The sequence below is a fragment of the Neolamprologus multifasciatus genome, chromosome 17 (assembly GCF_963576455.1).
Source record: "Neolamprologus multifasciatus chromosome 17, fNeoMul1.2, whole genome shotgun sequence".
NCBI classification, from domain to species: Eukaryota; Metazoa; Chordata; class Actinopteri; order Cichliformes; family Cichlidae; genus Neolamprologus; species Neolamprologus multifasciatus.
Genome location: NC_140455.1, coordinates 33,167,838 through 33,183,416, shown reverse-complemented (window position 1 = coordinate 33,183,416; position 15,579 = coordinate 33,167,838). Strand labels below are relative to the sequence as shown.

The window sequence follows — 15,579 nt, the reverse complement described above, 5'->3', positions numbered from 1 at the left end:
GGCTGTCATATCGTGGTCATTTCATCTATTTAAATGGGATTTATTCTGTAGACTGTAGGGCTTTGACATGTAGTGTTATCATTTAGAAACCCACTGACGCAAAGAACAAATATAGTCAGACGACTCTTGAGTGGCTGCTTTAAATCTACATATCAACATGTATATTTCAAGTGGATTTTTTTAAGGAATGCCTTCTCCTTCTTTCCCCAGCATCAGTCTTTCTTGATGACTTAGATCCTTGAGAAAATTTAGGGACCAGCTGTATCGCACAGTCTTGAAGTACCCATATGTCTCCACTCAAGTGAAATTGGAAGCAGCCAGTCAAGTAAAAATTGGACATGTGTGGGTGAGTGTTTGAGATGACTCTCGTTTGCAGGGATAATGGCTTTCTTGGTGTGAGGCCCTGTGATTGGCTGATTTCCACATAGAGATAAAATTATATCTCAAATTGAAAAATCAACATTATATACTTCAAACAATCCTGATACAAGATTCGCAAAAGTGCATTTACACTGTTGACATGCATTTGTTGTGCATAATGACAGAGAGAACACTGATTGGCCAGCGGGGGCAGCACCTCCCTAGAAAAAAAAAAAGCATACCCTACACACCTTATGCTTCTCACTCCTAGTCCCTGTACACCATCAGCCTGCTGTGGGCTTTCCGAGTCCTGTAATGGAATGAGTTGTGTTTTTGCAGAGCAGACAGACAAGCAGGGGGAATAAAAATGAAAAAGCAATCACTTAAATTCAAGAGGATGCATGTGTTGTGTGTGCGTGATGATGCATAACATTGTTCTGTCATGCCGCCATCACTGTCTCCTCCCCTAAGCTCTAGAGGCACATCTATCCCTTATTAGCCCCACTGGTTGCTGCAGGTTGTCATCCAGTTAATGGCTCCTGTTAGATTTGTCTTCAGCCACTCAGACAGCAGCCGCTGCCACCGCGTGCTGCAGCGCTGTTATTATCATTATAGATGGTGCAAATGAAGCGTGCTGTATACTGGACATGTATATTAGCTTCACCCCGCCTCCTTGGGGGGGTATTGCTGTCAAGCAGATGAACAACACTGGGTCTGAATCTCACAATGTTCTGCAAATGGTGGTAATCTAAAGGAAACCTATTAGAATTTTTATTTTTATTAATATTTTCTGTGAGTAATCAGCTATTACGTTGGTGCACGCTCATATTAACTATAGCTAAATATTAAAATAATAAGGCCAGTGTACCTAAAAGTGATCATATGCATTGTTGACTTTGCAGATGTCAGAGTGGGAAAACACAGCTCTGGCTGACGGCACAGAAGCCCCACCCACCTGCTGTTTAAACTTTGTTTGTGAGGGGCAACCAATGAGATGCCTGTATGCAATGGTTTTGCTCAAAAAGAATCAGGACACCAGAGTTATTTTCTGTACATAAAAATGAGCTTTTATTGAAACTTTTGTATAAAAAAATAGCGACATCCATCCTTCACAGCCACAAGTCACACAGCTAAACTGAAAGGGTCTCCGAATATGAGGCTATGTGACGAGTACGAGCTCCCCATAGAACTCAAATGAATCTCGACAGCACAGAAAACCAGGTGGATTTCTCTGAAACTTAGTCATTCGACATTAACAGACTTCTTAAGTATTTAAATAACATTCAAAAATCCTCTTTTTCAAATTTAAGTAAACGTTTTATTCTGCTTTTACAATGACAACCGCTTTCAGTGCATCTTCCACATCTAAAAAAAAAGTTGAAATGTAAAAATAAGTTATAAAGGAATGCAAACCAAAGGCCAAGTAGGATATGCAAAAAAATATGCAAAAACAAAAACAGAAAAAAAAAAAAAAAAAAAAAAAAAAAACTGGGGGAGATTTAAGCATAGACAATAAATAAATAAATAACCACAGGGTGTGGGAATGTCTACATGTTTACGAATAAATTAAATCCAAATGGGGGGAGGAAAGAAAATGTACACACAAACAAGAGAGGGAAAAAAAAAAGAAAAAAGTACACACTATACAATATTTGTTTGAAGAAAAAAAACAAAACATTTGAGTCCATGAATATTGCATTGATTGTGCATTTCACACCCCAAACCCTGAGGAAGGCCAGGGGTGGGGGCTATGTAGTGTCAAGCAGTGAGATGGTGGGAGGCAAAAAATATAAAAATGTATGCGTATATATAGAACAGACAAGTCAGGAGGGCTATGAACCCTGGAACAGGCATTTGAGGGCAGAGCGGGAGAAAAGGGTGGGCTGTGTGTTGACATTTTGTAGACATTCAGAAAAGACAGGATCCAGTTTCCAAACACCTGTTCAGGCTATAGAGTGAGTGAGCAGCGTTAAAGAGAGCGACACAGAGTCAAGTTGAGTGTGTTTCAAGTATTCCATTGCCAGGAAGAGCCCCCATGCCCCCAACCTCCTTCTCTCCTGACTATTTCTACTTTAGCCTCTCAGCTAGGTGCTGGTTGGCTTACAGTGATGGAGAGAGGGAGGACAGAAGAAGGAAGGGGAACAAAACAAAAACAAAAAAAGAGCCTAAACACCCCTTCCATCACAGCAGAGACAACTTAACTGTCACGCTGAGGGCTATTCCAGGAAGAAGGAAAAAAAATAAAATAAAGAAAAGAGAACAGTTTCTGACAAAAGTCCCCCCGCCCCCGAAAAGCAGCTTTCCAAAAAAAGGCACTCCAAAATCAAAATTAAAACATTTAAATAAAAGGGTTATGTCCATGCTCTATGAGAGCAGCCATGTCTGAATAGGAGGGCCTTGCCAGCTGTATATACCAGCCTAGTAACAAAACAAGTAAAATTAAAATTTAAAAGTGGGGAGGGGGGGAATAAATAGTGCTGGTAAGACCGCCCAAACAGCAAAATGTTTCCCATTAGGAAACAAGTAAAAATCAACTGAAAGGAAAAGAGGGGATGGGACTATAAGATAAAAAGAACACATAAGTAATAAATTAGAAATTCCCTACAAAAGAGGAAAATTAAAGTATATTTTTCTTGCCGGGCCTGCTGGGTCAGAGGGTCCGGTTGCAGATCAGTCCTTCTATCCCCACCCTTTCTTTCCCCACAAAGTCTTATTTGTTTTTTGTCCCCCCCCCAAACAAAAAAAAAAGTCTATCAGAGCCTCCCTCAGAGGCTCTCCTTGCTCGAGCTTGTGCTTGATGAAGAATCTGTGTCGATGGTCCTGAGGCGGATGTCGCTGCCCACAGGCTCCTCCGGTGACTTGGGAGATTCTGCCACTGCCCTCATCCAGGGGTGGTCGCAGATCTGCTCCAGAGTGGGCCGGTCTGAGGGCCGCAGGGCCAGACACCATTTGATCAGCTGCTGGCACTCTGGAGGAGAAAACAAGAAAAAAAAAATTAGGAAAAAAAAAAAAAGGGCCAACAAACTGAAAGAGAGAAACTGATATTTTGGATTCATCTCTACAGCTTATGTATACAATCACAGCACCAGAACACACATCCCCTTTTATTAAGGTTAGCTCTCTATGGTGAGTGGGACTGATACAGAGTGCACCAAGGGAAATCAGAAACAGACAAAAAAATATATATATATATATCCCAAAATAAAAAACCTCAATTTTATTTATGACTGATAAATCTGTTTACCAGCCATTTGAGCAGGTCATCCATTATGATTACAAGGTCTTACTCTAATGTGAATTGATTTATAAATACAGACTTCATGAGCTATACCAGTAACCATGGCTAGAGGGCAACAGAGTGAACTCATGTGTTAACACTCACCAGCTGAGATCCTCCTCCTGAAATACAGTCTCCCTCTTAGGATCTCCTCGTCCTGCTCAAAGGGGATGTCTCCGCACACCATGTCGTACAGCAGCACGCCTAATGACCAAACCGTCGCAGAGCGTCCGTGGTATCTGTGAAAGCGGATCCACTCTGGTGGGCTGTAGACTCTTGTACCTGTGAGAGAACAAAGAGGGGAAAAGAGGGAGGTGAGTTACGAAACAGCAGGCGGGAGAGAAAAAGAAAATTGAGAATAATGTTTCTGAAATAGCTGAGTCATGGTAGTAAAGCTTTCCATCTTTTCCTACGCCACAAAACACAAACTGAGTGACCTGCCTGCATCTCCCCTCCTCCCTTCCCTCCTGGAAGGAGGAACTTGGTTACCAAACATGGGGAAAAAAAAAAAAGCAACATGAGCCCATCACGTGAACTACCGTCTCCGGTTTCACAACAAACAGATGTTACGTGGCACTGACCAAGCATCCACAAAACACAACAGTGACTCAACCTTTACTGAAAGGGAAAAAAACAAAACAACCGGAAACATTAAAAGTAGTCTCCCTATCACAAGACTAGGATGATTCACAGATTAAAAAATGGCCACCAATATGATCATTATGCTGTGAGTCATATCTGCGATATGAGAGATCTTTTATTTACTTTTAAATTAGCAACATCCTTTAATAGATCATCGATAAGGAAAACGCAGAGAGACTCTGGGAGAAGAAAACCCTCGACCAAAAACAGACGACTGCGTCAGCGCCTCGTGAACGCCTCCATATCTGAATATAGCACAGCGGGGCACCAAGGGCAAACACAACGCAGCCCACATGGATACGTATTCATCAAAACAACACACACGTCCAGCACTGAAGCCTCTCGCATCAGCGATGAATTAAATTCGACATTTTTGTTAACAAAAACAAAAAAAGAGCGCTTACTTACCATCGAAATCGGTGTAGACTGTGTCCTTGAGAATCGCCCCTGAGCCGAAATCGATAAGCTTGAGCTCCCCGGTGCGTAGATCCACCAGCAGGTTCTCATCTTTGATGTCTCTGTGTACCACGCCGCAGCTGTAGCAGTGTCTGACCGCCTCCAAAACCTGTCGAAAAAAGCCTCGAGCCGTGTCCTCGTCCAGGGCGCCCTTCTCAGTGATGAAGTCGAACAGATCCTTCACGAGCTCCGGCCTCTCCATGACGATGAGCCAGCCGTCCGCGCGCTCGTAATAGTCCAGCAATTTGATAACTCCGCGAAAAGACGAGCTGACCTTCTTTAGCAGCAGGATCTCCAAAGGCACCATAGTACCGTTCTGTAAGGGGGGCAAATTGAGGCATTTATTAACCATGTAAAAAAAAAAAAATTCTTGAATGGGGGAAAAAATACAATATAGATATATAAAACCACCCAGCAACAGCCGGGGAGGGGGGTGGGGGTGTTTGCAAAACAAACAAAACCGTCGGCGGATGACTACTTACAATTGTGCCCCACTCAGTCACCCGCTCCTTGGCGACATGCTTCACGGCAACCTGAAATCACACAGAAAAGAATACAATGTGAGCGTTAATTATAGGGGACACACATCGTGTTTCCTGACAGAGAGGGCTAGGGAGCTGCCGAAAATGAGAAATACCCCACTTTCATGGCGCCACATGCAAGACCAAAACATAGACCCCCCCCTCCCCGCCTCGATCCCGTACTTACCGGTGTGCCGTCAGAGAGACGGTTGCCGGCGTACACAGTTCCGAATCCGCCACTTCCCAGTACGGATCCCACTTGGTAAACCTTCTCGAAAGGCTCCTTCTCCACTTTAACTACAAGGAGGGAAAAAAACAAAATAAAACGGGGAATGTTATTAAAAAAAAGGTGAATGCAGCATTTCAACCGCGCATTGCGAGGTTAAACTTGTTAGCTGTGCGAACTGGTCAGCTGCAACCGTAGTAGCACACTTTATGTTCAATTAAGAATATGCTTCCGATTTATTAGCCATTACATTACAAATCCAATATAAATGAAGTTAAAAGACGCCTCAAGTGTAACGGTAACCTACCCGGCTGAAGCTGTATTTTCACTGGTAGATGGTCCATACTCGAGTGATTGCAAATATGCGAAAATGAACCAAACTTTGACAGCAACATATTCGAGCTGAAACGACCGTGTAGACGACCTCTATTCAATCACTCGGAGTCCGACGAAACAATATAAGTAAGAAAAGAAGTGGGTTCAGACGCAGTGTAAATGGTGGCGCGAACCGTCTTGGCTGCGAGCAACTGTTAAATCCAGTCCAGCAGTGCGCCAACTCCGCCGCACCGCGCCCGTCAAAGTCGTGTCACGACCGCGAAGTCGCACACCGTTCCCCAAAAACCAGCATCAAATATGACTCCTGTGTCTCGACTCAGGTATCTCCGATAAAAACAGTCCTCTTAAGAATTAAAAAAAGAAGAAGAAGAAAGGGAAGCCGACCACTCCGATGTGTAGTCGTGCCGACAGAAGAGTACGTTTAAAGGGCCTCTGCGGCGGACTGTTGTACTGAACAGTGGCCGCTGTCTGAGCTTTGGCGCGGTCTTCCCAAGCCAATATTTTGACGCGCACTAGGAAAACGATATCCCTCCGCCACCAACACAAGTAGACACTATCGTTTAATTCGCGCGTACTTTCGGGACCTTTTGCCACGTATGCATTCCCATGTAGCTACTTAACATGCGCCACAATTGTATCATACTTTTATTCGAAAATATCCTCGCAATATTAATTTTCGCGGCGCACTACTTTCTCGTAGTACGAGACGCCCATGAACATCGTCTGGAAGCTTTGCGCTGTGTTCGCTATGAAGTTGAAAGGCAACGACCAATTAGATATCATCTATAAATACCATGTTTCGCATTTGGACCAATCCTGGAAAAGTTATTCTAATAAAGCAGGCATTTGAGCTCACGTGGCGGTAATTCTGATAGGTCCTCTGCCGTCCCTCTGCAGAAACGCATATTTTGTATGGCTGGAGGGGAAAGTTCAGCCTTAAGTGTTATTCACCGCCTGCTGATTACACGTTGTTATGCAGCAGTGTGTACTCACCCATGTTATTTGTTTTGTTTTTACAACCCAGGAGAATTCCCATCACTTAAAAATGAGCAATTTATTATTTTTGAGACCTATAATTTAATGTTTTTTTGTTTTGTTTTTTTAAATGAGCATGGTCATATATCCAAGATAAGAAAATTATTATTTCTGTTTAAAAAATGAAGTGTTATTAATGCTGCAAAAACATTTTCAATAGAGTTTGGTTATGTGTGTGATGCGGGGGAGGGGGGGGCACTGGAATGAGTTAGAAGCCTAAGATGATAAAAAGCACTGAATCATTTTTTAAAAAGTAAAAAAAAAAAGGCCAGAGGAAGACATCCTGCACAGGTCAACCAGTCCTAGCACAGAGAGACAGACACATAGTCTCATAATCCCATTTACAGCCAATTTCGAATCACTAATTAACCCAGCACGCATGCCATTGGACTGTGGGAGGAAGCTGGAGTAAACCAGAGAGAACCCACACAGGCAAACAGTGAACATGCTACCTTTTTTCTAGGAGTGCCTACCTGCTCCAGTCTATCAAATTAGCACTATGTCCATCAAAAAATAAAAAAAACTTCCAACAGATTCATTTTTCATTTAATATTAGATGTTTTAAGGTTGACGTTTCACTGTGGTGGTTACTTTTAATTTTCAGTGACAAATAGATGTGATGAGAACTATTCTGTTGCTAGTGAAGGAAGAAGAAAGCTGGCCAGGACTTTTCCCAGGTTTATGTAACTGGATGATCCATGCATGGTCACTATGCTGCCCACATATATACATGATCTACACTAATATGATAAGACTGGAACACCCCGAACAGATCACACTGCACTGTGTTGCATGGAGTTTCTACAGATATCACAGGCTGCTTTCTATGCCTAATAATAAATTAGGTACAATGTTGCACACAGGCCGGAGTATGAAATCCAAGCTTAGTATAAAGATAATAGACCACAAAAACATAATCAGTTGGTCAAAGTTAGTCGAGCCAGCTGCCCCATTTCTGAATGTAGACTTTCCACTTTTGCACATCAAATGTGCCCTTGGCTCTCAGTGAAGTTTCCACTTTTTATATTATGTTACCTGTGATCCTCTGTATGTGTATGTGTGTGTTTAGGCTTTGCGTTCGTGTGTGTGACTACTAACTAAATAGAACCATCGGAGTTCCAGGGAACGTTATCTCACTATAGACCTGCTGGCTGCAAAGTTATGTAAATGTGTGCACACACACACAGACACGGGTTGCATTTAAGAACAGAGTAACAGCCTGTAGGCTAACCTGCTGTGTTTTTACCTTTTCAACCAATGATGTCACACGCTGCTTCATGTGATGAACAATTTGACTAAGGAGTTGATGCTATCAGCGCATTTGTGCATTTTGTAGCATAACTTTATATGTACAAGATGCTGACAAGAGAACCAAAATATTGATCCCCTAAAGAAAAAGTGTCAAGAGGTCACACGAAGGCTTCAGGCATTTGCATTTTATTTTTTTTAAGGATAAGCTACTATGTACATGGAAATTGTGTGGAGATATATGGGTGAACCTCAAGGGTTCCTATGCTTTTATCTTGTAAAACATTTGCATAAAAGAGTTCAATCGTTTAATGGATAATGCTTCAAAAGGAAATTCGTTCCCTGCAGCAGCACCCTCCGCCTCTCCTGCAGGATCATTCTGTGGTCACATATGTATTTTTAGAAGTATTACAGCTCTGACCCATGCAGTTATTATTAGTAATTGTCACGATGCTGTAGATCTTCGAATTAAAGCTTCTTTTCGGCAGTCCTTTTGCCTCGCAGTTTCTCTCATACAAAGCTCCTCCCACAGTCCAAACAAATCGGCGCAGATGAACCGGAATGGCTGAATTACCTCCAGCTACTGCTGAGTTTTTAACACTATGATACTTTCCAGTGTGGTCTCTTTTCATTTTTACTACTGTAGTGTCAATCCACCTAAATTTACACTCAAGGCTCAGTACAAGAATTAGCACGTACTTGCCATTTTTTCCAAGATAATCAAGTGCAACAACCAAAATAATACTCTCATCCACTCTCATAGCCAATGGAAATTGGGCAAATATGCATAGCAGCTGAAATGATATTAGGTGATAGATCCATGTAGTACCCAGGGTGTTTACTGCCTATCACCTAGTGCTTGCTGGGCCAGGCTCCAGAAATCACATGATCCTGGACATGAAATAGATATTACAGTTGGATAAAAAGGGAACACCCCCCCCCCCCTTTTTCTCTGTATGTCCCTTAATGAGGTGCCACTACACAAAACACCTGCTGTGCTGCTGCTACTATGACTAATTAGAGCACAATTGTACTGGTTGATGGTTTGAAGCAGTGTGGCAAAGTGTGAAGCCCTTGGATGTAAAAAGGCTTTTCCGCCTCACCAGTCCCCCCATGGAACATAACCTAATGTGTTTAACGCACAGGATGGATCTCCTTATCTTATTATCCACAGTATTATGTATTGATAAATCCCTTAACAAGGGCCAATTAGGTTATGAAGTATTCATAACCATAATCTTTTCTCGCTCCCTCTGTCTCGGTGATGTGAACCATTTGAGGAGCAAGTGAGGCAGTCAGGCAGCGGGCCAACCAGGCGTGCTGACAGCAGAAGCGCGGACAGCTGTTTTGCCGTAGCTTGATGCGAATGCATGCTATGCAGTTGTTCACAGCTCTCATGGGAAATCATCATCAAGGCTTTTATTTATGTTCACCAGTCGTTTGATCTGTGGATGTTGGATAAAAAAGAGAAAAAAAAAAGAAGGGAGGGAGGGAGCAGAGACTGGTTTGTGGCCTACCGAAGGCTGACACTGTCCACCCATTCCCTATTCATCTCTCCTATTTCTTCATTTTTCCCATCTCTCCCTTTTTTCCCACATTCCTGGGATGTCTCCCATTTTCCTTTGCTCTAATTGCTGCCTTAGTAAACTGTGTCAGCAAGTGGAAATAGTTTTGATAAGCATTTGCATCTGTAATTTGATGGGTTTCAGTAGGGACACATAAACTCAGACGCCACCAGAGCTTACGTGGCCACATCACAGCCTCGGGGTTGGTCGAAACTATTTTTAGGCCCATCACGCTGGCCCGCTGGCAGCCACATCATTTTGGTAAGCCGCCGATTGAAATCGATCTGGCTTGGTTGAGCTGGTTCTCCGTGCCAGGGAAATCTTAGAGACTGAATTTGTCAAGCCTCCCGCTGGGGTTAGATTCCCCAACATGTCTGCATGGGTGCATAGAAGCTACTTGTATTATGTTCTCTGTAAGCATGTCGACTTCAGCAGTGTCATCATGTAATCTTGCAGTTAACCCTCCTCTAGAGCAATATAAGCCGCTGTACTAAAAATGAACGATTTGCATGTAGATATCAGATGAGAGTGAATACAAATATTTTGAATAACCCGGGTATTTACCGGAGAAAGCCACACTCAAAAAAGTCAACTAAGGCAGTTGTTTGATTTATTCAATATACATTTGTCTATTTAACATGAACATATTGAGTTTAGGTTTTTAAATCATTATCAGTTGTTGGTTTAACATAAAATAACAAAAAGTTTAATGAACTAGATTTGCATTCTTCAGTTCAATTAAATGTAATTATTTAAAATCAACAACTCTAAAACCGATGCCTAGTGCGCATGCTCAAACTTCCCAGAAGTGAAGAGGCGGGAACGCGGAGAAAGTTATATGTGTTCAGTGAACTGCCGTTTCTCTCTGCGGGATCTTCCACAATACAGGTAAGTAATAAATAACTGAAACTATCTTAGTCAAACAAAGTTGTTCCGTCCGTTAATTGTTTAACAATGTTTTTAATTCCAAATGTGTAATTTGTCATTAGACAGCGGGAGTGGAGCAAATACAGTGAAAATCGGGTATTAGACGGTGCCAATCGGTACCGTCTAATACCTGATTTCTAATCCGCTCCGGCTATATTTATATTATTATTAGCATTTCCATTTCATTCTTTTTTTTGTTACCCGTTTTTGCAGTTAGTCTTATAGTGTTTTTAGCGGTTATTAATGTGTTTAATTCAATATTTAACACGTTTGAAATTCAATTTCAAAGTAAATGAAGTTAGCTAAAGTTGTATGGTTGTCTCATTGAACTTTTACCTAGCTCTGTTAGCATTCACTTTGGTTTTAAATGACGGTTATTGCAAGACATGGTCTTTCTTCACTTTTTTTTTTTATTATCATTTGCATTTCTTCTTTCATTCTCTCTCCTTTTTTTTAAGCATTCGGCCTCTTGCAGTAATGCAAGTTAAACTAGCATGCGCGAGTTGCTAAATATTAGCTGTGTCCAAATTCAGGGACTGCATCCTTTGAATTGACTTAAACGCTAGTGCATGGGGAAAAGAGCATAAACACGAGGTCAGAGGAAAAGGCAATGGCGGATAGTTATGAAAATTGCCTGTCGGACCTTTACCGCAACTACCAGCATCTTTATTGCATAGTGTGAAACACTGCTATTACATTTGGCAACAGATTGGATATTTATCTGTGAATTTTATATTGCAAGAGGTATTTATATGTATTTGTATTTTTTTATACATTTGCAACAAAGTAAAAAAAAATCCACTGTGGAGTTTTTATAAATTTTTTTGTCTGTTTTCTTTACCATAGTAACACCACAAAGAAAGTTGACCCCTTTTCTGATTGTTTGTGCCTCCTCTTTAATACATGGTAAGTTTTTACCATCATATATTTTTATGATAGTTTTATGATTTAATCAAAGTAAAAAAAAAGGTGGTCAATAAAACCATCCTTAAAACTGCTTCTCTTTTTTTCTTTCAGTGACTTGTATGTGGCAGTGCAAGCGTTGTTCCATCAGGGAGAGTAGTAGGTAAAAAAAATTGAAACACTGTACAGGGCTCGCAAAATCGCTAGCCCGACATCCCGGGGCTAGCGATTTTTCCAGTCGGGCCACCAAAATCTATCTCTGCCCTGCCCGTCGGGCTGTCATAGGAAGGAAAAATATATGTCAATGCTTTTGCATTCTTTCGGAAATGTAGCTGGGTAATTATGTCATTGGCATCGGTGAGCCACTGTCAATATGTGACATATTGAAATCGCGTTTGAATTTGCGCTTGTTTTTTGCTTTCACTTTGCAATCGCGTGAACTGTGTATAGAGAGCGACAGCACTGATTGGTGAGTGATGATAATTTGCGCACCAATTCCTCTGACATAGTCTTATCAATTGTTAGCTTACTATGCAAACATGACAAGTGAAGTCTCCCGCAGCAAGCTTAAACATGTGAGAGGTTGATCGCACAGAGAATCGCTGAGCGTTATGTGAGTGTGTGTGTAAAAGCAGCAGGATATATATTTTAGTTCTGCTGAGCCAAATAAGACAGGTCAGGGTGCAGAAGTGACAGCCAAAGAAAATCTTACCACAAAACGGAAAAATTATTACAAATCAGACTATAAGGCAAAAAGAAAGTGCAGCTTAATGGTTTCATGGACAAAAGAATTTCTGTGGCTGCAATATGACAAGCTATATAACCAGGGGTGCACATAAGTGGTCCGCAGGTGCGCATTCACTGTCAAAATAAAAAACGCGCACAAGATAAGAAGTTGCAACACGTGTTTGCGTACATAAGATTTTCTGGAGGAGGACAGACATTTGTTTAGAACTCTTAAAGATGTCGAAGAAGCTCCTTTAAGCAATTACTTTGTTGTTCCTCCACCTCCAAAGAAATGTCAGGAGTCCAAACCACAAAAGAAGCGCGTATTCTCAGAAAAGTGGTTGCAGGAGGTGAGCTGGCTTCAAACAAATGATGAACGCACAGAGATGTGGTGCAGAATGTGCTGTGAAAATCCCACTCTAGCGGACAAAAACAGTGCCTTTTATATGGACGCAAATGCGCGTTGCAACTTCTTATCTGGTGCGCGTCTTTTATTTTGACAGCGAATGCGCACATGCGGACCACGTATGTGCACCCGTGTAAATAACATAATGTTCTGCCGGTTGTGTTGTTGGTTTTCCCTCGATTTCTGAGTCGACAAGCGCCTTTGTTACTGGGACCAGTACATTTAAGAAAGGCCCCCATTAGAAATGCATTATTGCTCAGTCTGCAATATCTTTCCCAGAACAAACACCAATTGCAAATAACATACTAAAAATAAACCTGAAAAATCTGTTTAGACCAGCGTACTATGTGGCACAATTTAGCAGTCTTTGCAAACTTCAAAAAGCAAATGGCCTAGATCTTGGTTCCATTTGCCTCTTACCTGTGACTTCAGTGGAAATTTTAAATTCAGGATCTGACACAGACTGATTCATGTTCTACACAGACAGCACTGATGTCTGCATGGTCTTCTAAAAGCAGCTTTAGTCAGCTTAGATGTGAAGTTAGTGAAATATACAGTTGAGTTTTTAATCAATGTATTTATTTTCTATTGCAGATTGACAAGGAGTTTCTGCGAATCACCAGAAAGCCTCTGCTATCTACTTTCTTTGCCGAGCTTGACCAATACGCGCCACGCTTAATGGAAATCTTTCTGAGCAAAGAAGGGACACCTGGAAAGAAAATAAGAGGTCTCATGCTTGCCATCTCCAAGGTTTGTATTAGGATTGAGTAGATTTTGTCATAGGCAGCAAAAATAACTTTTATTTGGAGATGAAGTTGTCAATTTTGTTTCGGCTTAACAAATGGAGAGTTGGGAGTTCGCCTTGTAATCGGAAGGTTGCCGGTTCGAGCCCCGGCTTGGACAGTCTCGGCCGTTGTGTCCTTGGGCAAGACACTTCACCCATTGCCTACTGGTGGTGGTCAGAGGGCCCGGTGGCGCCAGTGTCCGGTAGCCTCGCCTCTGTCAGTGCGCCCCAGGGCGGCTGTGGCTACAATGTAGCTTGCCATCACCAGTGTGTGAATGTGTGTGTGAATGGGTGGATGACTGGATATGTAAAGCGCTTTGGGGTCCTTAGGGACTAGTAAGGCGCTATATAAATGCAGGCCATTTACCATTTTATTTACCATACAAATTGTGACGTTGCCTCAAATGCAAATCGTTAAAATTAAAATTTTGAGATTAGCAACAAGACACCTGGTATTGGGGAAAGGATGTCTTGAATACCAAACAGTATTAAGCGTTGCAATAAAGAATTTATGGAATTTGGTATTGGAAGGAAAGAAATTTATGCATACCGTAGTTAAACTTGATACACAAACATACAATGCATTTAACATGCATCAAGACAATATTGCTTTTGAATCTGCACTTGGATTAAAACAAGTCCTGTTGTTTTTTCATTGCTATGGTCATCAGTATTTGTAAATAGAAATGTCTATGAACTTTGAGCTGTTTAGTACTAACACTTCTATACCTGTTTTATTTTAGCAGCTGAGTTAGCCTTTTCTCGAGTCCTGTCCCCCTAAGTTACTCTTGCTATGTCCGACAAACAAATGGTTTCCTCTGCGCACCAATGGGTACCCAAATGTGCGAGCAGACATGCTTCATAATGTTTGGTACATTTACCTGGGAGTGGGGCCATCCACACTGTTTAATCCATTCACGTTGTTTTTGACTTTGTGAATGGAAAGAACACAACTCCTCCAGACACAATCTCTCGGGGTATCGGTGGGCACACTGCTTCTCCATCTTGCTTGAGGTTAATGTTTGTCAGACACAGTAATGGTTGCTATAATGTGTAATTGGACAATGGCCCTTTTGGGGGAGGGGCTGGTGAGAGGTCAATTATGCCACCTCTTTTGACATGAGAGGTGTATTTTATAATTTATGTATTGGAGTAATTACTAACAACTACTTTAGTGGTGTAATTTTCTGTTTATTACTTTGACTACTTGGATTTTATGAACAGCATAGAAACAGTTGTTTAAACAATCTCTTAAATTTTACTTTGTTGTCTTATATTTGTTCATGTAGGATACGGACAGCGAGGCAAAAAGCTGCATGGAGCAAACTGTGATGGGGGTGTACGTCATCCAGAAGGAGGGTGCTGAACCTAAAGATGACCCAGAGGACGTTGGTGTCCTGATTGAGGGTGTGGAGGCTAACACTGATTTGGGTAACATTGCACAAGCATGGGCTCTGTTGTTTGGACTCGTATACTGTTTGAACCTGAGCTACCCACCAGAACTTAAATGCACCTTTGAAGTCCTCCAGAAGATACTTTTAAATCTTGATGGACAAAAGCTCTCTTCAAAGGCACAGTTTCTGAAAAACAAGCTTATGGGGTGAGAGCACTTGAAAATGATTGATAGGTCTTGAATGGTTCATTGGTGCAATGGTGATTTCCAATATATAATGTTAATATTTGAGTTGTTTATATTTTTTTCTATTATTTAAAAAATATTTTAAAGTTTTTGGATTCTCTCTGTTGGGCAATTCACCTTTTATACAGCACTGCAGATGATTTTTGTTTGTCCTTATATAGATGGCTCAAAATGGATCAGAAGTACTGACAGAAGTACTGTTCTGTTAATTATTTTTCATTTAATTTTGACTTTGTAGTATAGGTACTAATTGACACATACCATAATGCTGTCATGTGTTGAATGAAGAAAAAAAAAAAGAGGGGGGCGCTAAAGCACTCCAATGGAGTGCTTTAGTGCCCCCCTCTTTTTTTTGTTTTCTTCTCCTTTGTAGAACAAAGTTACCATTTTACAGAAACTGCATTGAGGGGTTTTCCCAAAGAAATGTTCATTGTTGTTTTTAGCTGCACTGTTACTATGTTGTGTCAAGGGCCTGTAAAGTTTAAGACCACTGCCACCTGTTAAGTTCACTGTATTATTGTGTCCATT

General features: G+C 41.4%; 1 protein-coding gene and 1 long non-coding RNA gene across 3 annotated transcripts; one reads left to right on the top strand and one right to left on the bottom strand.

Annotated features, from left to right (window-relative positions):
- Positions 1-1,401: 1,401 nt before the first annotated feature.
- On the bottom strand, positions 1,402-6,497 carry pim3 (Pim-3 proto-oncogene, serine/threonine kinase). Its single transcript, XM_085137999.1, has 6 exons — positions 5,790-6,497; positions 5,444-5,553; positions 5,218-5,268; positions 4,688-5,051; positions 3,743-3,919; positions 1,402-3,328 (listed from the first exon to the last, which is right to left on the bottom strand). Exons 1-6 carry the CDS (start codon positions 5,875-5,877, stop codon positions 3,126-3,128), a joined length of 993 nt encoding a protein of 330 aa, XP_084994125.1. The 5' UTR covers positions 5,878-6,497; the 3' UTR covers positions 1,402-3,125.
- A 3,749-nt stretch (positions 6,498-10,246) lies between these two features.
- On the top strand, positions 10,247-15,352 carry LOC146499704 (uncharacterized). 2 transcript variants are annotated; one of them, XR_014870209.1, is made up of 5 exons: positions 10,247-10,554; positions 11,440-11,499; positions 11,611-11,659; positions 13,223-13,378; positions 14,702-15,352. It is a non-coding gene; the product is annotated as an uncharacterized LOC146499704 (long non-coding RNA). The 2 variants fall into 2 exon arrangements; XR_014870208.1 differs by having other exon boundaries at positions 10,252-10,554; positions 13,223-15,352.
- The last annotated feature ends 227 nt before the right edge of the window (positions 15,353-15,579 follow it).